Genomic DNA, 27,344 nt, shown 5'->3' with positions numbered 1-27,344 from the left:
GAAAATAACCACAATGGCACAATACATTTTCAATAAAGGTCAACTAAAGATAATTCACTAAGGATTTTCAATGTACAGTACATGTACTTTTCTTGTTTCTTGCCAATTTCAAGGAATTAATATACAAATCAAATTCTGCAAGATATATATATATATATATATATATATATGAACATTCGGAAGGGATTTGGAAATTATTATTTTGTGCAAATAAAATTTGCCAAATTAGAGCATAAGATTGATTCCAAAAGGATACAGATTGGTCATCATGAATGACATTTGTAATTACACCTTTTAGATCAATTGTAATGATATGTCCATTTTATTCACATTATACATATTTTTCAAAATTCCTCAAAAAAAACAGGGCAATTACAAAATAAATGTAAAACTGTTTCTGATTCATTTCCACAGAATAAATATTTATCACCTGTGTCAGAGAGAGGTTTTTTTGGAGGGGGGTCGCGTTGGCGTGCCTGATAGTGACGTCACACTAGCAGCGAGGCCAAGCTGACTGAGCAGCTGCTCTGCGCATCGGTCAGGTTGTGGGCAGCCGCAGCGCAGCCATTTCTGGGCTCCCATGAACGCACATTCTCTCCCTTACTCTCCCTCTCACACACACACACCGAGATGGTGTGTGTACTGTCCATCACACACGCGTGTAACGTAGAGGAAAATCGCTGCTAAAACGAAATCTGAATTCTGCTGAAATCCGCCATCCCTAAACTTTCTCCGAATTGAACGCCTGCGCAGCCACTTTCCTCTCTCGGTTCGTATGATTCTTTGTGCACGTACGTCTAGCGTGCACGTGTGTCCGCAATGGAGACCACAGCTCTACAAAGAGGTAGCTGCGACGCAGGAAAAGTGCACGTGAAAAAGGAGGAGGGCGATGAAAAGCAATCTGCGATGGTTTTGGGCAGCCAGGGCTCGCCTGCGCCTTGCAGCGATCCTGCATGCGGAGGAGGAAGAGGAGGGCTGGATCACGCTACAGAAGAGCTGAGGGGGCCGTCGGCGCTTCACGTAGCAACCACTACTACTACTGATGTACAATTGTGTGAGTGCTAACATCTGCTCTTATATTTTGTTGTATTTTTATTTATTTATTTGGCGGTGTATTTACATCATGCATTCACCAAGTGAAAATCAGGAACAGGTAAGCAGTGCTCCACTAGATGGCGCTGCTATCTCTAGATGTTGTAGGTGTTCCCATATATCAGAAAAACATTTAGAACACGTCTTCTTTTTTTATATATATAAGTAAAAACGTACATAATTTTGAGCTGTATACATAGACTTGCCCCTAGTTTGCATTTTGAACAGCCCCGTTTGGCACTTGCACTGAAAGGCATGTTGAATACATTTTCTTCACGGGCCACATATCATTGTTGGGATTTCCCTCAGAGGGATGTAATAACTGAAAATTATATTACTAAATTACTGAATCATACCACACATTTACCACTGCATTTCATTGTTATTATTTTTCACAACAAATTAAGTTTAAAATAACAAGTCATGTAAAATCACGACAACCAAATACTATCTATTCCTCAATTCACATTACTTCTCTTAGCAATTCAGTTTGGACTCTAAGTTTGTGTTTAGAGCAAACATGCGTAATCACTACTTGTTTGCTGCTCCCCCTCTCCAGCTTCAGTGATGCCACCTGCTCCTCCCCCCGGTTCCGATTTCTCTTCCAAGGCAGTTTTGTGTCTGATTGACGCGGTCGGCCGCCGCTGGGGTCTGTATGAGACCCGGGAGCGCTCACAGCTCTTCCAGAGCGTCCAGGAGGAGTTAGCCGCCAAGGGGCACTTCCTCCCTGTTGAAAGGATCCGCCGCAAGTGGAACAACCTGATCGTCACGTACAAAAGGGTTAAGGATCGCAGTCGAGAGACGGGACACGCCAAGACATCCTGGGAGTTTTTTGATGTGAGTGTTATGGTTACAAAAATAGCTTTTCTGGTTAAAGAACACTCAAGTTTGAATACAATCCTAATAAATGCAATTGCAGTTACCTGAAATCAAATGTGTGTGTGTTGCAGCTGATGGATGCTACGCTATGTGACACTGTTGGTTCTTACATCAGCAGCAACAAACGCGGCAAAGGAAGTGGAGCCATTGTCCCACAAGCCTCAGCGAAGGCCACACCAAGACTACACGTCCCGCCGTCGGCCACTATCGCCCGCCCTAATGGGAACTTCCCCGCCTCTTTTCTAGTGGAATCAGGGGTCAAGAGTCAGGCTGCTGCCAGCATTAGTAGCACTGGTGCTATAGCATCAATGCCGGCTGTTCGCCAAACAGAAAGTCCGGATCTCAAACCCCTGATAGTCCTTAACAGTGAGATTGTAACTGCCAACCTTCACCTGGCGTCCACTGAGCCACCTCAATCATTTATCCCCTCGCCTTGTTTTACCCAAACCGCCTCCCCTTCTCTTGGAGCCACCGTCAACACAGACCCAAACACATCCCGCAAAGCACCGTCCTTCCCAACAGATGTCATATGCTTCCACCGTAGCAACAACCACAACCTTGCTTCCAATTTCCCCTCTACGTGCTCCTCCTCTCTTTCCACCTCGGCAATATCGGGACCCGAAGGCCACAAGGGAAATGAGGCGCAAAGCGGCTCCTCCTTCTACCAGGAGATATTAAAACGAAAGGAGGAACACACTGAGCTGGATGGCGCGGCTCGTGTCCGGAGGGAAGCCAGAGAAAGGCGGCGTGAGAAGAGGGAGGTGCGGATGGGGAAGTCCCTGAGCAGGATTGCTACGGCCCTGGAGCTGCTCTCCTCTAAACAGGACACCGTCATCGCCCTACTGCAGAGGCTGGCTGACAGAAAGTGAGGGAAGAGAATGAAACAGACATGTTAGCCACACGTCAATCCATATGTTACGTTCCAAAGAAACATGGCTGTGGCAGCATTATGCTTTGAGGCTGTCGCTGAATGATGGACTGTTTGTAATGGCGATGTTTGCACAAAACCTTCAGGCTTCTGCTAGAAGGCAAAACAAAAAGGTTAGGGAAAAAATCTATTGCAACATCTGAAATTCATTTGCCGTTAGTCAGAGCTACTTTCGGTTGGGAGATGTGTGCTGACTCGCATTTGACATGTGTTTGAATGGGTCATTCTGAACCCAGTTAAATGAGGGTGTGCACACTTGTGCAATCACATTTCAGTTACTTCCCCCCTAGAATTTTTTATTTTTTTTAGTTGTGTAGCTAAAAGTCACAATAACGGAAAACGTTTTGACATTATTTTTCTGTCTCATTATTTCAGAAAACCTGGCATTTGAAAAGGGGTGTGTAGACTTATGCCCACTTAAGATATGTATAGCTACACACTGGTACTGTATATGACTAACAGTTATTATGGCCCTGTGAGAACCATAACCATGATGTGGATTGTGCCACGAAAATGACGCTGACACCATCGCCTAAGAGTGAAACCTATGCAGGATCCCATTCTAATTAAATACATTTATCCGAACCATGTTTACTAATCAAACCAAGGATATCTGGCTCCTCATTATGTCTGGTAATAAATATTGTTTTCAAGACAAACAAGCACACTCTAATGAGATCCAAGGTATGTGTTTCCCATGAAAGCTCACAATTATCAATCTATTCCAAAAACAATATTTATTACAAATTACAAGTATAAGCATTTGTTTGCAACATAATACAAATACAGTAGACCACAACTTTAAGAATAGATTTATTGTCCTTGTGGTTACTGTTCTGTCATCATTTCTTCGTCTTCATCCTCATCTTCATCAAAGTACTTTTCCTCAGCATCTCTGTCGACGATGTCAAGGTTGTCATAGTCAGGATTCTCATCCACTTCACTATCATGGAGACACAAGCACACAATTCATTACATTTTTTAAGAGAATGGGAGAATTTCCAATATTCTTAATTCCTTTTTCAATGTATTTTTCCCAAACTACTCGAAGGAAATGCTATTAAAACAAATAACACATTATGCTGAATTTCTATATGCCAATCCCTCATTAAAGCATACGTTTTAAACGCAACGTTGAAAATGATAATGGCCTTTAGGTGTTTTTGATTGTACTGTAATCCAATAAACGAGGATTTTAGATTGGAGCAATAAAGATAGAGGCAAATGGGAATGTCGACTACAATTTCTACAAAACAACAACGTGTAAAAAATTCATTCGATTTTTTTCCCACCACCCAAAGATAAAATTAAAAAATATTTTGAAAATGATTTCACGCCCAAACACAATTCAGGACATGAAATGGAATGGTAAATCTTTAACGATTGACCTACATAATTAAAGTATTAAACCTAATTTCACAAATTAGAAGCTTAATATATTTTTTGCAAAAACTAATAACTGTAATGTAAAGTACTAATCCCACTTTATCAAAACTATACACTGCACCCATATATAAAAGTAGTCATCAAGTATGCTGTCAAACTAAAGTTCCAATAAATGTTTAAAAACTCTCTAATGCCTATAGCTTGAGATTAACTGAACCTGTAGTTGAAGTCTGTGTCTTTGCCATCAAGGAAACGTTGGTGCATCTGACTGATGAACTCCTCCCGAAGAAGCACTTTCTCCTCATAGTTGGGCTCCCAAGTCTTCTCCTGGACTGTGTCTTCTTCAGTGAGAATGTCCAAACACACATGGAGAAAGACAAAAACGTCACTTCAGTAATAGCAAACTAACAGATGTCCTGACTCTGCATTTCTTCTCTTCTTTTCTAACTAAAGCTCAAGCAACCCTTGCCTTCATCCTCCTCCTCTTCCTGTGCACACTCCTCTCTATCCTGCTCCTCCTGCAGACGACTCTGGATGAGACTCTCCTGGTAGGAGTTGAGGAGGAGGTGTGTCAGGCCTCCTGTTATTCCCTCCGATTGCGCCGGTCCTTGCTGTGCACCACCCAACATGGCCTCTTGGGAGCGCTCTATCACCTAAATTGTCAAATACAATTCATTAGTATTGTGAGGAAATATTGCAATTTTGATGAGGGGCTAAAAGTAAACTGACAGGAATAGAGTCATTATACAATATTCAGAGGTTTGATTCTATTCCTGGGGGGGGGGGGGGGGGACTACACATCATGAAACCAACAATTTTGTTGGGTTTGTCTCATATAGTTAGGACATACAGACGCTCCTACTTACGAACATTCGAGTTACGAACAACGGTACATACGAACATGTCTGCGCGTGTGTCGGAAAATGTCCGGAAAGAGATGCTGTAACTTAGATTTTGTATTGCGTGCCTTTTTCCGAGTGTAGTGCTTCTTTCCGCCGCTAATACCGACGCTTGGCGCTGTGAGAGCTCACCCAGCATCCACCTTCCTCTCCCTCTAATTTTTATCATTAAATATCTCGTGCATCCATTATTCAACATGGTTGGTGAAAAGCGAAAGGCTTCTAGTGAGAGTGGTAGTGCAAAGAAGCACTTTCATTTGAAACGAAAGTGGCAATAATAAAGAAGCTTGATGCGGGTGAGAAAATGGTGAGCGTTGCACGGGCATACAACTTGAATCGTTTGACCGTTGGTACCATTTATAAACAGAAAGATCGTATAATGGAACACGTGAAAGGTGCAGTGCCGAAAATCATAGAAGAGATGGAGAAACTTCTTTTTTTCAGTACAAACCAATGCAGTTTACTTGTACAAGCCTTAAACATACTTATATAAACCTTCAATATACTTATATAGGCTTTAAACATAAATTATAATACAAAATATAGCGCTGAAGCAAAATATAGCGCTGAAGCAACTTACGAACGAATTCACCTTACGAACGATCGCTCGGAACGTAACTCGTTCGTAAGTTGGGGAGCGTCTGTACTATCAAAAAATAAAAATGATGATTGAGTAAAGTATATTATTACCTCTTCATCAGTTAGGTACTGTCCAATATATTGTTCATACAGCAGCGGCTCCCTTGTTCGCATTTGTTCCTCGCTGAAATATAGACCCTCTAAGAAAGTGAAAAAAAAAAAAAAGAACATCACTTGGTTGAGTGCATGAACAGTATAAAAATCTAACAAGGCCCTTTTGCTGCTCTTGCTCATTTTGTGTTTATGCATGCACTGTTTATATGTTTTTTGGGGAAAAAACAAAAAGCCTACCTTTCTGCAGGGCCCTGAGTGCAGCGTAGCGCTGGTTTCGAATTTGCGTCTTGTGTGTATTTCCTGCTGCCTGCTTCTGGATCACTTCGCTGTAGTGCTGAGCCCGCGGGTCATTGCTGACTTGGGAAAAAGCTGGCAGATGTTCGGGCTTCAACCATCTCTGGTAATGTGGGAAATGAACGAGGTGAGGTTGAAACGGAGTGTCGCAAAAAGTTATTTACGCTGCAAATGTGCAAATTGTGTTTTCACCTCTTCAATGAAATTTAACATACTGTTCCACTTGCATATTTTCTCTCAGATTTTTCTGTTCCCTGAAATGTTATTAACTCACCTATTTTCTGTCATTTTGTGCTCAGGCCAAATCCATATAAAATTATTGTTTTGGCGCTATGTTGTGGCATCTTGGTGCCAAAAAGCTGTGATGAAGTGAGTTACAACGCTTCATGTACAGCAGTGCTCGCTTTGCCACCATCTTGTGGCACCTGTCTTCAGTTCTAAAAGTTTTGGGGGCATCAATTACTCATGGATGTTTGCTACATGCCGCAGGGCTCGGATGTCATCCCCCGCAAATAACTGTAGTTCCAAAACAAATCGTCTATTCCCCACATCCAATTAAGTCATATCTTATTGAAGGTGCTCAAAAATTCCATCTAACCTGAGAGAGAGAGAAAACGCATACATCCGAGGCTTATTTTGTTTTTTAAAATAATATTTTATCATCACCTATTTTAGCCTTTCTGATACTCAGTATACAACATTAGGAAAGTAATGGAAACATTTAATAGCATAAAAGTCAATGCAATCCATCCCTAAACATGTGGCATGAAATATAACTTATTTTCTTTTTTTTCTAGAGCAACGTATAAGTTAATGATAGCGGAAAACTATTTTGTGTGCAGTCTGTGCACACATATTGTTACCAAGTTAACAAATCGGGCATTGTAGAAAACTGAAGAAAAAAAAAAAAGAATCTTTTTAATGTTTGTACATCAGTACATTTTTTTCAATCTGTACCCCCTTCAATGTGTTTGCTTTATTCTCATTACTATTTACAGTGTAGATTCTCACTGAAGGCATCAAAACTAAGAATGAACACATGTGGAATAAAGTACTTTAAAAAAAAGGTGAAATAACTGAAAAAGATGTTTTAGAGTCTAATTTCTTCAACATAGCGACCCTTTGCTCTGATGACTGCTTTGCACACTCTTGGTATTTTCACCTCTGGGAACTCCTTCAAAACTGTTGGAGAACCATTTCAGGTGACTACTCTTGAAGCCCACTGAAGGAATGCCAAGAGAGCAAAAAGAGACTACTTTGAAGAAACTAGAATATAAAACATGTTTTCAATTATTTAATCTTTTTTTAAAGTACATAACTCCACATGTGTTCATTCATAGTTTTGATGCCTTCCGTGATAATCTACAAATAGTCATTAAAAATAAAGAAAATGCATTGCATGAGAAGGTGTGTCCAAACTTTTGGCCTATACTGTATGTAGTCAGAAGGGCAGCCAAAACAGTGTACATACGTGGTAGCGCTCCAGGAAGACCAGTGGTTTGTTCCTGTACTGAAGCAGTAGCTCCTTTCTACGCTCCTCTGCCGTCAGTTCAGCATCTCCTATCTGTTGACTTTTCACTTGGCTTCCACTAGCAACAACAGACTCCAACAAGGCGTGGACTTCAGCGGGGACATCTTGGGACACCTTGGGGTCAAATCAAAAATCAGAAAGACCACAGTTGAATACGGTAGGATGCTCATTTTACAAGTAAGGGAAGAAAGGTTAGATTTTAAATAAATTGTTAAATATTTCTATTAAATTAATTACAACTATATTTTCATTGTGCCGAGTCACCAAGCCTACACTTGTTTTTTAAATTTCACTTTGGAATCAGTACTTCTACGTTAACCAGAGTCTTATGCTATTGTAACAATTTTATATAAGTCTGTACTCCTAGTAATGTGTGAACGAAAACGTTTACCATCTCTATATAAAACTAATGCTTTTTGACTCACCTGGGTATCTTGCAGTGGTTTTGAATGGTCAATGCGGGGAGCACGAGGCACTGGAGGTAGTATCTCCAGTTTCTCCGGTACTGTGCGCTGGTCGTCCTGAATACATTTATCAGACGGCGTAGGTTGTTTTTTAACGGGAGGTTCAGTAATTTCACCCCACATTGCTGCTCAAGTGTTCCTTGGAACGGCCCAAAGTTAATGTAAACACGTTGCTGTACTAATGGAAAATCATTGGCGCAGATAACAGTGGTTAGTAGTAACCAGCCACGTTTAACATGATCAGACGTGAGTAGTTTTATCGAGTAATGTAGAAAAATCGTTGTTATAGTACGCCGCCATATTGGTCCGTCACTATTTTTGTTCCCCGGAAGTTACAGCAGACATCCGCTCTCTACTGGTCTTTTGTGTAAATGCATGATTTTTACATATTTTTATTATTTATTATTATTATTATTTTACAAATCTTATGGCTAGCAAGCTAACTTGAAACACAAACCCTCTCTGGAAAATCCTATTTTAAAACACTTCTTTAAAATTTATTCCTGGCTAGAAACTACACAAATCCTGTTTTGGAAACCTTTTTTCTCTTTTTTTGTTTTGTTTTTAATTAAACTGGGTTTAATAAACATGATTGTAATAAATAGGTGTTAAAAAAGTTGAGACAGATATTTGACAGATTTAAATCATGTATGAAGGTATTAAATCATGTATAAAGGTCTTCAACATACTGAGAGACCCTAGTAGAAAGTCTTCACTTTTGTTTTTGTTTGTTTTGTTTTTGTTTTTTAGATCCTGAAAGAGGCTAATTATTTGTCCTCTTTTGCGTGTTACAAAAACTTGAAGACAGATTTCTTGTAAGAAAAAACACCTTGCAAGGATGATTTATTAAACAGAGAATTCTCCGGTCACGGCAACAATTTATATCACGTAAAAGGTGGAATTTAAAAAGTGCCCATGTGCCCCCTCTTTTGCGGAATCCAGCTTTTAAAGAATCTAAATCAGTAGGACAACACCTATTACTCCTCCCATCATGAATAAGTAAATATGTTATATAACAGAGTTGCAGCTGTGTTGATCTCTAGACAAAATATACTCTCAGGGCACTTTTCCCAAAACAAAATCTAGAGTGGCCGTGAGTGATGATGCAAACAGAGTCAGTGGTGTGTGTGTGCTATTTCGAAGCAGAATATGTTCTCACTAACAGAATGTGTTTACGCACAGAACACTGAGAAGGAATTTTTTTAGAAGAAAACAAGGTTAAGGTCAAATCATACTGAGTTCAACACTATTTCACCTACTCTACATCTATAAAACATTTCAACATGGTTAATATATGAAATAAAGAATTAAAATGTTAATAATGTCTAACAATCCACATCCCTGTTCAAATGTGCCATTCAGTAGAAGAGTATAAAGCATTAAATACAACATGAAACACAGCGAAGGCAGCCATCCTCAAGTGGTGTGCAACAGCCAGGTGCTATTTTGCTAACTTTAGCAATTATTTTTGTTTGTTTGTTTGGTTGGTTGGTTGGTTGGTTGTTTTTTTCCCCCAGCAGTGCCTTCCTCCATGGAGTCCTCCCATGAACCCCATTCTTAGTTAAGTGTGGGTAGATTAAATAAAATAGCAACAGTTTAAGATAATCCCCAGAGAAACAGGAATTAAAGCATTACAATCTACTTCATGATCACCAACAAATGAAAACCACTCATTAGCAAGTATATTGCCTTATTACAGGTTTGAAACTGGTCATCCTGTCCTAGGTTATCCAGTCCACCCTTACTGCTAAAAAACAAAAAATGTAAACACGGCCCGTTGTTGATTATTGCTTTGTAGGTGTGAGAACCATGCATCTCTTTAGAATTTATAAGGAATACAACAAATACTGCCTTTCAACACAGTAAATTATATAGAGTAAATTTGGTCCCACTCTAAATAGAGTAAAATTTACACTTGGAAGGGCGTAAAAAAAGTCACTCAAGGGTTGAGGAACAAACCCACAACATCAGGTTGGGAGCCAATCTACTCCCTGAGCCATGCAGCTCCTGCTGTGTATTACCCTGGGATTACACCGCATGCGTGTGCATTGCGTCTCCGCTCCGCTTTGCTCCGTCGGCGCAGCCGATTCGTTTCCATTCTATCAGCATGTTCAAATTACACCGGCTGCGTGTGCGCTGCGGATCGACTGCGGACCAGATGCGTCGTGCCGGAGGCCGCCGCATGGATAGACCTTTTATTTTATTTTTGCCGGACGACGCATCCGTCGGCATCTGTCAAATGGCAAACTAGCACAGAACACATCGAGCGAGACAGGAAGACCGATGCAGTTTAAAAATAAATAATTCTGGTTACTTTTCAGAATAAAATACTCACCAGATCCTATTTGGCAATCATGTCAGCAAAACGTCATAATGCTTAGCGCTTAATTCACTGCAGCAAACATGGATGAGGAGCGATTTATAATGGAGGTGGATTACTTGGACAACCTAAAAATGGATGCTGCAAGGTACGTACGTCTGGGGAGTGGACGGTGAGTTATATCGAAAAAAGTCCACCTCTCTTTCTGCTTCTCTGTTGAGCAGTAAAGACTTTGTGTGTTTGTCGTTGTTTTTAATGCCACATTATCGCACGTGATCACGGAAGACACTGCGGGAAGTTGTCGGCGACGGAGCAGCCGGACCGCAGTTGTGCGCAGCCGGTGAGTTTTGTCCATAAAATTGACGTGTCCGGAGCACGCAGTCAAGACACATCGGAGCGGATATGCCACGCACACGCATGCAATGTAATCCCGGGGTTAGTATATCACCCGTGTCAGCTGGAATCTTTGTAACCAAAAATTTTTGGTCTCCTCTTGGAAATAAGCAAACAGTAGGAGTGGCATAGCTCAGGTGGTAGAGTGGCAGTCTTCCAGGCTGAAGGTCATGAGTTTGTTCCTCATCCCTTGTGTAACTTAAAAATAAATGAATGAATAAATAAATAAATTAATTAATTAATTAAGTAGAACAGTAAGTCAAAATCTCGCCTTGCAAAATTTACCAAGAAAAGTGAAAAATCTTTAATTGATTTTTTTTTATGTGATAGGCAAATTCTCTCGTACACACTAAAAATACTTTGAGTAAAATTTGCTCTGATTGTTTTACTCTCTTCCAAGTATAAATTTTACTCTATTTAGAGTGGGACCAAAAAGACTCAGTTTCGAGTCAAATTTACTCTACAGAATTCACTGTATAGGAGAGAGGACTTTACGGTTGATTTTTACTTGTACCTTTTTTAAATTTGTTGTCTTGTTTGTCCATGCTAACGACTCAGGAAGGCCCATTGGTGGTGTGTTTTTGAGATGTTCACTGATTTACACACGCACACCACATTTTCAAATGCATCACAATTATATTTACATAAACTAACACATCATTATGCACAAACTTGAAACTACAGTCACACATGCAACAAGATACCTGCAATCTATACACACACAAGCGTCAAGCGCACAACAGAAAAAGTGAGATAATCCATGTCAGCTCTGTGGTTGTAATGATGTATTAAGGTCCTGATTCGTTCCCCCTTCTCTTGTTCATTGTTGGGAATAATGGCATTTAAACTAACTGCGTTGGGTAACTGTTTTTTTTAAATAAACGGACTAATCTAACTAGTTATTCTCCCCATATTTGAAACGCCATTATCGCTATTGTATGAGAAATGCGTTGCGTTATAATTTATTTATTAGATTCCAGGCTCGAAATAAGTTGACAAGACATTGTGCGGTGACTAGCTCTGAAAATGTAATTTGCGCACAGTTAGAGGCACTGTTGTTGTCGGACCTCGTCACAATAAAAGTGTCTTGACAGCTGATATGTTGAGTGACTTTTATTTTGGAGGTGGCGCAGGAAGCGTGTTACGACGTGACGGACGTGTCGTCCTTCTTTCTGGACCATAAGGCTTAATTCAATTACAACTTACTAGTTACTTTTTTAAGCAAGTAATGAGTAACTATAACTAATTACTTTTTTAAAGTAACGTTCCCAACACTGCTCTTGTTAGATTTTTAAATTCTTCGCCTGGGGACACCGCCACCATCTTCTTGCATATAAACACCATCAGTGGAGAAACATCATCCTAACGTGCACATCGTATCGTCTGTCCATCCCGTCGCTGATAACCAAATGAGCCATTGAATCGGTGGAGGCTGGTGTCTGTGGCTCTCACTCTGCTTCGTCTGTCTTTCCTTTTCTCAGTCTCTCCTTTGGTCCCTTGAGGTCTCCCTGATTTGTTGGAGTTTAGATGTCTCTGGGGTTGGCGAAGGACTCTGGTTAGTGGCCTGGTGGGTGGTGTCCGGTCGGTGCTGGATTTCACTTTCCTCTCTTTTCTTTGGTCCTTCCTCGGGTCTCCTGACGACCTCACGACTCTGGCCGGAAGTGTTTGGTTTAGGTGAACGGTATGGGATTTTTTTTAATAGGTTTTAGGTGAACTAATGAATACACACACACTCGAATGCACGCACGCACACACGCACACACGCACGTACACATACTCACCCACATACAAAAAAAAAAAAAAATATATATATATATATATATATATATATATAAATATATAAAAATATATATATAAAAAGGAGAGCAATGATGACATGTCAAATCGAATGAACAATACTGAGCTCTCCAGAAAAAAAAATAATAATAAAAAAAATGGGCCAGTTTTATTGGCCACCATAGCATCATAAGTTGGTTGTAATGCACACTGACAGGTTTGAAAAAGGACCTTGTATTTTCAGCCCTCTCTCACCTCTCAGTATCACATCATATTATCTGGTGTCAGAACGGACGGAGGCTTGTAATGGAGATGAATGGAACTGTCAGTGAGGGCAACAGATTTCTGATCTTGCGTGGGGTATACAGACAGTATTCACCTCGAACAAAGGAAAGGATTTTTAGAATCAGCAAGAAACAGCTAATGGCAAAATTGGACACGGAACCTAAATGCATATCTGATTAATGTACTAATACAACTATCCTGAGAGCATGTAAAACTAGTGTGTGATATGCTATGGTCAAAATTTTGCCCTTTCCATTATTACAAAACATGAGAAAAGATTCATGAAGCTTTGATAATATCATATTGCTAATGAGAGCATGCATCATTATGTTATTGAGGGGAGAATAAAAATATAAGATGCATGGGAAAAGACAATTTTAACTAGTGGTATATGTTCCCATTTTCTCCTGAGAATGATTAGGGGCTAGAAATGAATGACAGTGCAAGCTTAGAGCGAATACGAGAAAATAAGTCACAGTGTGGGACAACGCGAGTGAGCTAAAATAGGCTACATCAGAGGAAAGAAAACGTAGAAGCAGGGTTCAGGAACAGTTTATGATGGGGCAAAAGAGAGGCAAATGTGCACTTGCTGCATTCATGGCATGAACAATTTAATGGGATTTCAACTTTCTGGCACTCGGGGCAAACAGCTTGCCTTCATCACAAACTTAGAGAAGACATTGGCTACATTTGCATTTCTCCACACAGAATGTTTAAAGAGGAAGTCAACCTGCAAAATGTGTTTACTATTATATGTTCTATGCAGCCCCACTAGTCTAAACATGGTATTCTGATTAATATTATGTTTGTAGAAATATGAAATAAGCAGTAAAACCCACCCATTTTTATCCACCATAGGGGGTGGCCATTTTGCCACTCGCTGTCCACTGAAAATGACATCACAGTGGCTCAGGGCTCAGGTAACAACCAATCATGGCTCATTTGTTTTCTGAAGCTCAGTTGTGATTGGTCGTTACCTGAGCCCTGAGCAACTGCAATGTCATCTTCAGTCGACAGCAAGTGGCAAAATGGCCGCCTCCTGAGATGGATTAAAATGGGTGGATTTGGCTAATTAATTCATATTCCACCCACACAATATTAATTAGAATGCAATACTAGTGGGACTGCATACAACATAGTCTAGACAATTATATATATATATATATATATATATATATATATTTATTTTTTTTTTGACTTCCACTTTAGCTTCATGACTTGTCACATGCAGGTTATCTGGATGTGATACATTTCACAGAAATTTGGTCATTACACATTACATATTGTACAGTTTAATTTAACTGGTCATCGTAATCAGGGCTGTTTTTAATGTTTTGGGTTTGTTTATAATTCATGTAAAGCACTTGGTGTTAAAAATAAAGTTTGATTGATTGATACCACCACACAGACTTCAGTCCACCACAATAGTAACTATTGGATACACCTGACATCTGTTATGCCACCATCTATGAAATATTTCCTTAGAAAATGTTTAGGATGTAAATAAAGTACCTGCTACTAGTACATAATTAATATGTATCAGGTAGAGTATATACAATCTTGAGGCGACTAGTTTTCTCATACCTTAGCAACACCATCAAGGTTTGAGCTAAATTTGGAGATAGCATGGCCCAATGCATAATGCTGCTGCGCAGTATATGATGACCTACATACAAGTTCTGATCCACACAAGTCCATGCCCAAATTCATAATTGGATTTTGGAGACCACTTGTTGAATTAAAAAGTTCTAGTATTTATTTATTGGTAATAATTTGGTCAGCAAAGGAAATCAACAAAATGTGGCTTACACCTCACGGTCAAGTCATCTTTTACCAGAAGCCGACTTTATAATCATGCACATAAATGCTCCCTTTCGTATAACATCCATCTCTTTGGTTTGTTGCTCCATTTTTCTTCCAGCTGCCACTCCACATTCATCTACCCCTCTAATCTTCCCCTTTCTTTTCACTCTTCATCTTCCACCTATTGATTTCCATCCTTATCACTTTCTCGCCACCTTCACTTCACTTCACTTCACTCATCCATCTATATCCATCTACCGACTTCCTATATATGTTGATGTACTAAACCCCCATAGGGCCACATGACCCTCTTCTGTGGGGTAAGTAACAGGTTTAAGAGGGTTGGCATCCCCTGTGGGAGTGTACCAGCAGCCCGGCAGTGCTCAGTGACGTGAATTGAGGCTTTAGCAGGTACCATCAGTCTTGCTCTAGGGCTGCTAATCCACTCACACAAGTGTTGTGGATGTCTACTATGTAGTCACATTGCATTAGGACGGTGGCACATTTTTGACTGCACGACACATCGTACTCAGACATTTAAAACACACGCCCACAAGCGCACACACACGCGCATGCGCGCGCGCACACACACAAGTTTGTTTTACTATCTTCTCATTGACATAATGCATTTATTTCCTAGTCCCTCCCCCTAAACCCAACCATCAAAAATGATTTCCAACCCCTATTCCTTAACCTAAACTCAATGTTGGACTATGTTAGAAAAACAAGACCACACACACACACACGCACGCACACGCACATACGTTTGTTTTACTATGTTTGTGGGGCCCTTCTCATTGACATAATGCATTTCCTAGCCCCTTCCCCTAAACCCAACCATCACAAATGATTGCCTACCCCTACCCCTATTCCTTACCCTAACCTAAACCCTAACCCAATTCAAACCTAAACTCTAAAACTAAGTCTTGACCCTCAAAAAGAGGTTTAAACTTGTGGGGCCCAGCAAATTGGCTCCACATGAACGGGTGGGCCCCACAACTCTGTGAAATCCCTAAATGTTGACCCCACTATGCTACAAAAACAAGACCACACACACACGCGCACACACACACACGCAAAACTCAACCATTCTCTGAATCTCTTGATGGACAAGGAACAATATTTAGCTTGTGTCTAAATTGATACCACACATATCACTGTAAATCAATAGAACTATGATTTCACAGCGCACATCAAGAATTAAAAAATAAGTCGTCTCGTGTGAGATGCTGCTGCTGCTGCAAAAATCCCTGAGTAGCTGACTTACGTTAAAAAGGTTTGTGTTTGCCTATATGCCAGAAGATTGTAGTTATGTCTAAACGAAACACTTGACTTCATCATGCTTCCTTGACACCAAGATGCCACCAGATGGTGCAAAAGCAATACTTACTCAAGTGGACGTTTGTGCGTTAACATTTCAGTGAAACATTTCACTCTCTGTTCTCTTTTTAATTTCGTTTTTTTTTTTTTTACATAATTATAGGACTTTAGTGTTCCATCTCCAGTCATTTGTGAATAATTGCATACAAGAGCAGTTTCCTTCTGCAGTGCACATGGGATCACAGCTATAGGCTATTAAGACTACGCATTTGAACACTGACTTGGCAAGCTACAAAAAAGAAAATCATTTGACTTAAACATTCACTATCAAGATGTCACAGATCCACACACTGTTGTATTCGTGCTCCACTTTGGCTCTCTTTATCCCTTGATGTAGCTCTGAGCAGTTTAGCTGTCCTCCATCAACACGCACACGCACACACACGCACGCACGCACAAGCACAAACACCGTTCTCAAGTACTACAGTCAGCTGGGAATCATGCTTTGAGGGTCAAAACTGGTCCTCTGTAAAAACACTGACGCTCTCAAACGTATAACTATCACATGTGGCACAATTGCTAAACCATTGTGTCATTTAGGAGCACGGAAGAACACACAAAATATAAGATCAAATTGATAAAACACAAGAGAACGTATCAATTCAAAATTTTATATTGTCCGTCTTGGTGGAAATATGAGACTTTCGTCAAGATATTGGTGTTTGTCTTGGAAATCTTTGTTCCAATGCTAAAGAATAAATAGATTCCATTAAAGGTTATGCAGTGCAAATTCAAACAAATACACGCTTTTCAGTGGACTGCTCAGATTTTTTTAAACCCCTGTATAACTGAATTCTCTCATCTATGAAGCCGATGTATGTAATTACAGTTGTACGCAACTGCAAATGTACAAACGCTAAACGTCAAAATGCTATGAATTGTCACCAAAATTCACACACACATCACTACTCATGCCAACTTCAACATCTGAAAATATCAAAACAATTGCCTTAGTAATTTGTATTTTATGGGCATTAAGCTTTTGTCTCACCATGCAGTACACTCATACATAGGGTATGTAAACTTTCAAGCACAACTACACCATTACACCTTTTGCCACCTTTCTATGAGAACTTGGCATAATATTTTGCAAACATAATGTACAGTGAAGAAAATGGTAGAAGATATAAACATGTCTACAAATCACAATACAAATCGACTCTATATTATTTCACAATATAAATAGTACCAAATTCTCCTGCACAAACGGCGGTTTACATATGACATAAAGTCTACCTTAAAAATATGGAACTTGCTGTTTGTGTAATAAGTCATAATTTTGTTTGGTGATACACTTGACTGATCCAGCCGCTGCGACCCAGAGTCCATTTATACACTCCTTTAAACTACACTTTTTCTTTTTTGTTTTTTTCCGTCTGAAAACCAGGAAGTATCACGACTCTCCTGCTTGTTTGTTGACTCGAAGGTCACGTTTAATCTCGAGAGGTTTTGCGAGACTTCCCGTCACATTTATGAATGAACTCGGCTCGTGTGTAGTGTGTTGATTTTGCAATATGGCTACACACCACACACGGTACGTTCAAAACTGTTATTCGCATGTGGTGTCTCTCAGAGTTTGGAAGTCGGCCGACAATTTTTAAATCTTGCCGTGCGAGCCAGGCTTAAGATGACAGAGCTGTACCATATTTATTAAGGAGTTGGCCACTTCCACTGGAATGGCAAAATGTGAACGTAAGTATCGCTATAAAAAGCAAAACATAAGTACTGAATTTATTTGTTTCTGTTTGCCTGTTGATATGTTCATTGAAAATGACTTGGCATGTTTGGATTAGGAGGACAGGACTGAACCATTAGCATTCCAGGGTGTGTTGAATGGTTCCATCGTGAATAAAACAGTAGAAAGAGAAGGGGAAAAAAATCCTCTATTTGTATTTTTCATCTGTATTATGTATTTCTTCAAGCATTTCCCATTGCCTTTTAATTTAACTATTTGGAATAATTAACTCTTTGACTGCCAGACGTTTTCAGAAAAGGGATGCCGTGGGTGCCAGCCGATTTAAGCATTTTTGACTGATCTTTCAAGGTCCACAGAAAATTATGTGTTTGGACTATGGAAACACACATACTACCAAATGAAAGATTGGACTCTCATCTTTTATCAGAAAAAAAAGTTTGTTTCTACCTGATTCCGTTTTTCAGTAATCAACAATAGAAAATGGTTAGCTTCACCTCTGTTTTGAAAAAAAAAACGTCTTTTAACGTCTTTGGCACTCCTCCATAGGATTTTACTAAACGTTATTTAACGTTTTTGGCAGTGAATGAGTTAATTACCTCTAAGGCTCTGTAGTAAGAAGAATGTGCCCCCCCACCCCCATCATTCACCTTGAACTTCGAGAAGGGATAATAAATGGGTTTATACACAGAACAGTGATCTTCTCACCCCAGTTCCATGTCATCGCTGTCTAATTTTATGAGATGAGGTCCAACAGCGTCGGACCAGTTGCTTGATTAATGCGTTGCTGGGAAAACTGTGAGTCAGTAAGCTGTGATATGAGAGAATTATCCATCTCTGCCATCAGGACATAATAAAAGACTATTAGATTACTGCCACTGGGAATTCAATGCAAAGTTACAGGGACGCATCACACAAAGGACGACACACAGACACATACCAGCGATAGGAAAATTATCACATGATTGAATCACATAGTATCAAATCAACCCCATGTCGTCTTTTCATCATGGCCCACTTTTTGCCCAGCAGTGTAGCCATCAGTCCGTATAGATCACATGGATAGTGTAATTAAATGAGCGGCAAATGCCGTCCTCAGTCCAGCAGATACATTCATTCTCTAAATCCCAGTCCAGATCAAACGTGCATGATAATGACATGTTGGCGTGTGAAGAGGTTAAATATATTTGTCCTCTTTTGCGTGTTCCAAAAATATGGAGACAGACTTCTTGTAAGAAAAAACACCTTGCAAAGATGATTTATTAAAACAGAGATCTCCGGACATCGGGGACGACCCTGAACATCACGTAGGAGGTGGAATTTTCAGAGTGCCCATTGTGCCCCCTCCCTTGCGGAAGAGGGCTACTTATAGTATCGAGCTTGGAAAGTGAAACGCCTTTTAAAACACGTTATACAACAGATTTGCAGCTGTGCCGGTCTCCAGACAAAATATACTCTCCGGGTACTTTTTCTCAAAACAATATCTCACAAACAAGTTGAACTAGATTTAGAGTGGCCGTGAGCGATGGGGCAAACAGAGTGTGTGTGTGTGCTCTCTCAAAGCAGATTCTGTTCTCAAGGACAAAATGTGTGTGTTTTCGCACACTGAGAAGGAATTTTAGACTAATCAAAGTGTATGGTTTAGGTTAAGGTCAAATTATACTGAGTTCGACACTATTTCACCTACTTTACACATCTATAAAACATTTCAACATGGTTAATATATGAAATAAGTAATTAAAATGTTAATAATATCTAACACGTGATATCCTTGAGGGGAAATTAATTAAAGCTTTATACACCGGCAGGGGCCAATGATACGTAATGTAGAGATAGTCAGGCTTGACGTGACTGATTTACCACGGACCCAAAAGTTTACAGTGGTTCAACCTACTTTTTCATATGCTTTAAATGTCAAACAAAACTTCATCAAGAGACATCAGAGACAAAAGTCAGCATATAGAAGATTTGTGTTCATTTTTTTCAGTAGGGGGCATCATTGACCTTGGGGCTGGGTGAGCACAACTTTATCACAGCAACAGTTTTAGTGCCACCTCCACCATATCTTGATTGGTTGGCCTCAAGAGAAAGTCAACAATATATATAATGTATGAACTTGAACCATCTAACCCAATTATTGCTCTTAATCCCTCAGAGCTGATGCTGAAGATGGAGCAGCTGCAGTCATGCTTCGGCAACTCATGCCAGTCAATGATGTAACTCATTTGTGCCACCTGTTGAATGCTACCTCAGCTATTCGTGCGTACATTAAAAGTAAAGTACTGATACAGAATCAGATATTATTTGTCATAATAAATAAGTGTATAAAAACGTGATATTAAAGTTTTAAAGTGGAAATCGACCGTAAACATTTCTGGACAAAGATATGTTATATGTGACCTCACATTCTAATTAATATTACATTTGTGGAATATGAGTTATGCAGCAAAATCCAGCTGTTTTCATTCATCTCAGGGGGCGGCCATTTTGCCACTTGCTATCGACTGAAGATGACATCACAGTTCTGAGGGCTCAGGCAATGACCAGTCACAGTTCACCTGTTTTCTGAAGCTGAGTTGTGATTGCTTGTTACCTCAGACCTGAGTAACTGTGATGTCATTTTCAATCCACAGCAAACCGCAAAATGGCTGCCTTCTGATATTGATAAAAACGGCTTGATTTTGCTGCTTAACTCATATTCCACTAACGCAATATTAACCAGAGTACTCTATTTAGACTATTGAGGATAGAACATATTATTGTCAAGAATTTTTTTTTCGGAGGTTTGACTTCTCCTTTAAATTTACATTTTCTCAATGAAAGTTGAATGCTAAATATCAATAGGGGCGGGCATATAAATAGATCAGTTGATATCTAATTTTCTTTTTTTAAATTTGGAGTGTAATTTTAGCCTTCAAAATGTGTTGTGCTGTCAGCGTCTTCTCACACAATTGAGACAAAGTGGAGTGCACCGCTTGTAATCAAGGCGCAGGAGCAGTTAGTTTAGTCTAAAGTAGTTTGCTAGCTAAAGAAGAAAATAAATGGCAACAAACTGCTGATATGGCACAGTTTCCTCAAGAATTAAATCTTAATTGGTTCTCATGCCATGTCTGTTCAAGTGAAAATGTGTGCCAGGGCAAAGTCTACAATAAATCAATATTTATTGAGAGAATGGAGTAAGTTGGAATGGAAACCTACCTTTATATGATCATACTGGGTGTAAATGACCCTGCTGTTATTTTTGTCATTACATTTTTGTATTGCGGATTTGCTTTGTTAGTTAGTTTTGTTGCGCTATCATAATATGATTGATACTTTGATTTTGAAAGGGTCTCATGAACCGGTGGGAAATGACGCAACTAGCCGACGAACTGCTAGTAGTCACGCCATCTTCATAGGCAGAGGACTTGTGCACCACAGAAGAACAGAAATCTGAAGTTTACGGTTAATTCAGTGAACGATTTTAGCACCTGGTTGAGAAGGGAACGAGGTGTGTATTAAAGTCATGTTTATTGTTAACTAATGTCATTATGTTGTGTGATTTACTGCATAGTAAAACTTTACCGTTTTGGTCCACTAGGGTGTGCTGACGCACCTTGGTAAAAAATTTGCAACGCTATAGGTCAAGGTTCTGTATTGTTTGCTGTGAATTTGTATTTCTGCATGATTATTTTTGTTTTAAGGTATTTACAAGGGCAAATGGCAAGGTTTAAAATGTTACATATACACTGTCAATTGTATTCAAAGACGATATTGTTAAGGCAATGGAACTTAATCATTTAAGGCAATTCGTTTATGATACATGGCTTGAATGTGGTAAGAGGATACACAGGGCATGCCGTTTGAGTTATTGATGGCATTTTTTGTTTTGTAGCTCTTACGTTGTGTTCACACAAAGGAAATGGTAAATAAAAGTTGTGAACCATCAGTTGGAGAGACCACCTTTATTTCAACCTAGGATGCTACACTGGGCCACAGTCTACAACGTAGCAATCCATTAGTGGAAAAAGCGAACGAGCACTCTTTTGTCAGCGTCTATGCAATTTGATGCCTATTAGTTATAATGATCCAGACTAGTCTATTATTGACGACATGCTTTCCCCACTCTGTCTAATGAATTGAAGGTACACAATGGTGGAGTTCAGGTGTCTGTAGATCAAGCACAGCAGGAGAGCTGCTCTGTGTTTGACAGCCACCGTGATGTTCCAACGACAACTGGCTTCCTTTTCTCAGAGTGCAAATCTTTCCATGGATGGCATGAACAGTGTTGAGCCACTCGGATAGATAAGGGCCACTCAGCAAACATAGTTGACATTTCGTTGACATTCAGTTGGCCCACTGTACTAAAAATGCTCACTCTTTCATCAAGGTACCCTCATTTCAAAGCATTTGGGACATAGTTATTTGAATAATTCATTTATTTAAACAAACAATACTCCCCCCACCCCAAAAAACAAAACAAAAACATTATGTCCGTCATTATTGTTCTGCTGTCAGCCTCTCACACTCTTATTTTTTTGTGCATGAATCCAGAAACAACAATTATACCTCATATACTTCCCTCTAAAAACTGAAACGTGGACTCAACTTGAAAAACTGAGGTAACAATTTGCATGCATCTTTTAAAGTTGTTTCAACTCAGCCGCCATTGTGTAAATGCCACAAGATTACTTTAGTATTAACAACTTGTAACAATTTGTTTTGCACACTAGAATCTCAAATAAGCTAAACCAACTTACATTTCATTGTGTGAAATTACTACATTTACTGTAAAAAAATAGTGTTGAGTCGGACCAACGTAATAAAATGAGGTAACAATTTGTATCTTTTTAAGTTATTCCAAATTAGCCATTGCATAAATGCAACAAAACTTCTCTTGTTAGGAAAAAAGAGAACATGATTCATTTTGTATTCTACACGCTTAATTAAGTTGAACCAACATAATTGTAACCATGCAAAAGCTACTGCCTGTAGTCACTTGTTCTTTTCTTCTTCTTCTTCTAATTCTACTTGAATCATTCAACGAATGAGGACATACATTCAGGAGCTGGAGGTCAAAGACACTTGGGACACAGTCACAAGGGTTGTGGATTGAACTACCACTGATCCATGCCACCACTTATTAGTGATGAATTAACTTGAACACATGACTGCACATTGACATTTCAATAGCCATAGACAGTACAGCTGCCTCAAAAGACTTAACCATTTGACATTATATACTGGTCAGACTGATTCAAAGTCACAAACATATTGAAGCAGCAAGTAGATCTGCACCTTCTCTAGCCCCTTCTCTCCACAGGATAGACCAGCATGGGCAAACCCCGGCCTGCGGGCCAAATACGGCCCCTTACGCGTTTCAATCCGGCCCGCCGAACTTATCCAATAAGGCTAGAAAATAATTCTTTTTTTTTTTTTTTTTGTTCAGCTCAGTAGCCGAGTGGTTAGAGTGTCCGCCCTGAGACTGGGAGGTCGTGGGTTCAATTCCCGGCCGGGTCATACCAAAGACTATAGAAATGGGACCAATTGCGGCGCTGTTGCTGCTCACCGCTCCCTCAGGGGATGGGTCAAATGCAGAGAACAAATTTCACCCCACTTAGATGGGTGTGACAATCAGTGGATCTTATCTTATCTTACTGGATTTGGATTTGGACATTTATAGCAGGAGACGGCACGGTTTTGTGTTGAACACAGCAATAATGTCCTGATAGTCCAGAGAATCGGTCAATTCTTTTTTGAAAGAAAGCAGGGACAAAGAGTTCAGTCTATCAGTCAACATTGTGGCACTGTTGCGTGTTTTGATCCTTTTGACAGCTGAAGATAGTCTTTCTACATGTTGTCATGGGTGAGGTGAGGAGCACGCATGCAGGAGACTGTTGATATTGGTGAAGACATCCCCGAGGCGTGCGTCGAGCACTTCTATGAGCGTTTCCTCGTTGGCTTTTGGCTTCTTTTTGAGCTGCTGCACAAACACCGTGTGCTATGCGTCCCCCACGGAGATGGAAAAGTGGTCAGAGACGGATTGGATGTACGCGCTTTGTCCTCAGCGCGTGACAGGCAGCAGCGGCTATCATGCAGCCGCATGTGTCACACGTACTGTGGGCCCGGGTTAAAAATGGGTGGGCCAATGGAAAAAAATTCTTTAACTTTACGCCTTGAATTGAAATCTATTAATAATAGATGCAGTCACCAGGTTTGACAGATCACAGTGTATGTGCTATTATAATCTATTTACATTTCTCCTCCCACTTTGCCAAATAGTGTGTAAATGCCGCATCTTGCATATTCATTGAGGCAAACGTACTACCTGGATTAGGGCTATTTTATAATAATAATAATAATACATTTCATTTAAAAACAGCACCTTTCAGAACACCCAAGGTCACTTTACAAAGCATAAAAACACAGCAAAAGTTGAGCTAAAACAATAAAAATGAAGCTATTGGAAATAAATTTTAAATAAGTGGATTTTGCACATTTGAAAAACGCAGTCCTTAGTGCACACTATAAGTAAATCGGGTTGTACATTTATCTGTGTGTTTTTACTGTGTTATGAGGTCCAAATGCTCCTGGTCCGGCCCATCTGTCAAAATTTCAAACCCATTGTGGCCCGCAAGTCAAAAAGTTTGCCCACCCCTGGGATAGACCAACTTATTAGGTGGTGGGAAAAAGAGGTGAAAAATAGTTGCTAAGACTTCAAACTCACTCATAGACTTCCTGGGCAGTTTCAACTTCTTAGTATGGAAACGAACATTACACAAAAGTCATTGGCCACTTCAAGCATATGTTTACTGTACCATCACAACTGCACTCTCATTCTCACATGCTGGTACATTGAACCTTCAAGCATTCTTACCTTTGATTGTCCCTACTGATTTTTGGTCAGACTGAAAGTCATTGCTTCTTAAGAAGCTGCTGTCAAGCACTTTAGTGTCACTTAGGATTTGGGCTGAGAAGACACACCATTGAGTGGTTTGAGTAATTGTATAATATTTTGTCATAGACACCATGTTGAGGCTGGAGGGCATATGGATTTATTGGACCATTGTCTAATTAGGATGTAAGTGCCGTCTTAGAAGCCTTGAGAGCATTACATCACTGACAGTTATTTAAATGGTGTTGTTTTCAGACAAGATGCCCTGTGATGCTACATAATTAACACCATCCAAAAGCAGCCAATTTAATGGCACCTTTTTTTTTTTCAAACATATGTGGTATTTTGTTGAGAATGCATTGCTAGAGAGATTTGGTCATATATTGTGCACAAATGAGCATGTTTTGCATTCTATAGGGTGCTTGAAATTGCAAAATGTTCAAGGTGTGTGAATGTTTTCAAAGCAATGTATATAGAAATGTACTGTATATGTATAGAAGTGTCACATTTCATAGAATGGTGTGTTCAAATATATTTTTGTGATTGTGTATACATATTTCTTAGCATGTAGTGTGTCAAGATGCTGAGACATCAAATGAATTGAAATGAAGGAAATCATTCTGGCTTTCAAAATGCTCTACAAGTCGTTTAAAGCTAATATATTTGCATAGTCAACATGGCACATGAGGCCATTCCCTGTGTCTGATCTTCAATTCAGATCACAAAACAACTCACACTGTCCCAAACCTCAACATAACTTTAAAAGCCAGTAAAACACTACACGTGACTACCTGAATACATTCATTTTCCCTGCTGCAAAGTAAGAATTCCCAATATGCAAGTGTAAAAAGAGGTCGGCGCATGATCAAATTGAACTTTAAATCATGTATGAGTCTGTCAGTCTGATTTGAGTGACTACAACCTGTCTAGATCTATTTGCCTCTCACAGTACTGGAGCATCTCTTACAGTAGCATCACTTTATGATTAGATACTACAATACCTCAACTCAAAAGGTGCGGTTGTAATAATGAATGTGAAATATATACAGTTTCTATGTGCATTCTAATCTTGTTTAATTGATCAATAAGAATTCTGTTAATTCTGCAAAATTGTTGATTAATGACATCTTAAAGCAATTGAGGTAAAATTGAGTGCGCTTTTTGCTCACACTAGGTCTGTAAAATGGCTAAATTTGACAGAGCATTAGCACGATTGTGATTATTTACACTAACAAAATGTTCCATTGTCTGGTTGGATCAAAGCATCTACTGAATGACAAGCTATAACGTATACGCATTAAGAGAGTAGAAAGTGTAGCGCATAATGTAATCCAACATGTATTCTTAGTAAGATAGTCAAGGTCAAAGCAGTCTGGCTCCACAGTGTGTGATCTAAACCCATGCAACCTGCTGTTATAATGTTGTTGCTCACACACACATGCAAATGTGCACGCGCACACAAAGAGACAAGTATGCAGGCCCTACATACAAGTATTGGCATTATTGGTGTCGGAAATCGCTACGTTCATGACTGAGGAGTTTGATTTAACCAGAGGATAATCGATGATTGTCAATGAGGGGGGCTTTAGGACCCAGATGCGGGAAGGCAGAGCAAGGAGGCCGAGGTGTAGTCCAAGAAAAAAAGTTTTAATTTCTAATCAAAAAAGCTTTCTTCAAAGTACAAAATAAATTAAACTAACAAAACATGAATCTAAACATGGCTAAACAACTTAGGCAAAACTAACAGCATGACAGGGTTCCTGACAAGGCAAAAAAGGTCAGCGTGACATGGAGAAAGACTTGCAACAACAACAACAACAACAACAACAAAACATGAACTTGAACTATAACTTGGGAGGGAACAAATAACCGGCAGCATGACATGAGTAAAGACGTACATACCACAATGAACCGACCCAGACAGAGGGGAGACAGCAGACTAAATACACCAACACTAATGACACACCTGGACCAGACACAAGTGGCTGAGGGCACTGATTGGATGACACATGAGGGTAATGAGGAAACAATCAGGGATCAGGGTTGACACACACGCCACCCGTGGAAGGGCAAGTGACCAGAAACGAGAGTAGTCAATTTTCAAACTAAAACAGGAAATGACAAGCGAAGGGGAACACACAAGGAAAACAGAAGCTAAACGTGACAGGAACTAAACATGACTAGAAATAAACATGACAATGATAGCATAGCGCGCAGCTAGCCAATGCTCGTAGGCCTCAAGCCACATACGAGTGCATACGCCTGGGCACTTAGGATGCCGGGTTGGTGTATCAAGACCTGACCTGGTATGTAAATGTTGACCGTTCTGTCAATCACCTCATAATATTGGTGGAAATCTGCAAATAAAGCACATCTTGTTCATTTCGTTTGAAATCCAGTGTGGTGGTGGCTAATAAAATTAATCTTGTCTACAAATCTATATCGTCCTGTGTTTTTTCTTTTTTAAAGACAAACAAACAAACAAACAAACAAACGGCAACACATTGCACCAGAGCAGAAAAGAAAAGGGTCACACAAGAAAATCTAAAACCTGCCATATCAGATCACTGCAAACGAGAAAACCACAGCATAGACTGGGACAACGCTAGCATCATTGGAACATAAGAACAAAAATACCAAAGATGAAGAAAAAC

At 39.7% G+C, this 27,344-nt stretch overlaps 2 protein-coding genes across 2 annotated transcripts; one reads left to right on the top strand and one right to left on the bottom strand.

The window, feature by feature from the left end:
* Window positions 1-555: 555 nt before the first annotated feature.
* Window positions 556-3,674, top strand: LOC144042672 (uncharacterized). Its single transcript, XM_077555550.1, has 3 exons — window positions 556-1,054; window positions 1,652-1,929; window positions 2,043-3,674. The coding sequence occupies exons 1-3, from the start codon at window positions 820-822 to the stop codon at window positions 2,838-2,840; spliced, it is 1,311 nt and encodes a 436-aa protein (XP_077411676.1). The 5' UTR covers window positions 556-819; the 3' UTR covers window positions 2,841-3,674.
* On the bottom strand, window positions 3,622-8,497 carry ccdc97 (coiled-coil domain containing 97). Its single transcript, XM_077555551.1, has 7 exons — window positions 8,128-8,497; window positions 7,643-7,816; window positions 6,115-6,274; window positions 5,875-5,963; window positions 4,755-4,938; window positions 4,503-4,626; window positions 3,622-3,842 (listed from the first exon to the last, which is right to left on the bottom strand). Exons 1-7 carry the CDS (start codon window positions 8,287-8,289, stop codon window positions 3,728-3,730), a joined length of 1,008 nt encoding a protein of 335 aa, XP_077411677.1. The 5' UTR covers window positions 8,290-8,497; the 3' UTR covers window positions 3,622-3,727.
* Between the last annotated feature and the right edge of the window lie 18,847 nt (window positions 8,498-27,344).

Source organism: Vanacampus margaritifer, chromosome 2, assembly GCF_051991255.1.
Source record: "Vanacampus margaritifer isolate UIUO_Vmar chromosome 2, RoL_Vmar_1.0, whole genome shotgun sequence".
NCBI lineage: Eukaryota > Metazoa > Chordata > Actinopteri > Syngnathiformes > Syngnathidae > Vanacampus > Vanacampus margaritifer.
This window is presented reverse-complemented; position numbering and strand designations above follow the sequence as displayed.

Bases quoted from the DNA above. Each gene is read 5' to 3' on its own strand.
- LOC144042672 (XM_077555550.1), top strand. From the start codon at position 820: ATGGAGACCACAGCTCTACAAAGAGGTAGCTGCGACGCAGGAAAAGTG. The intron at 1,055-1,651 runs GTGAGTGCTAAC...CCCCCTCTCCAG, and splicing joins TACTACTGATGTACAATTGT to CTTCAGTGATGCCACCTGCT. The intron at 1,930-2,042 runs GTGAGTGTTATG...TGTGTGTTGCAG, and splicing joins CATCCTGGGAGTTTTTTGAT to CTGATGGATGCTACGCTATG.
- ccdc97 (XM_077555551.1), bottom strand. From the start codon at position 8,289: ATGTGGGGTGAAATTACTGAACCTCCCGTTAAAAAACAACCTACGCCG. The intron at 4,939-5,874 runs GTAATAATATAC...TTGACAATTTAG, and splicing joins AGTACCTAACTGATGAAGAG to GTGATAGAGCGCTCCCAAGA. The intron at 3,843-4,502 runs GTTCAGTTAATC...TCTCCATGATAG, and splicing joins GACACAGACTTCAACTACAG to TGAAGTGGATGAGAATCCTG.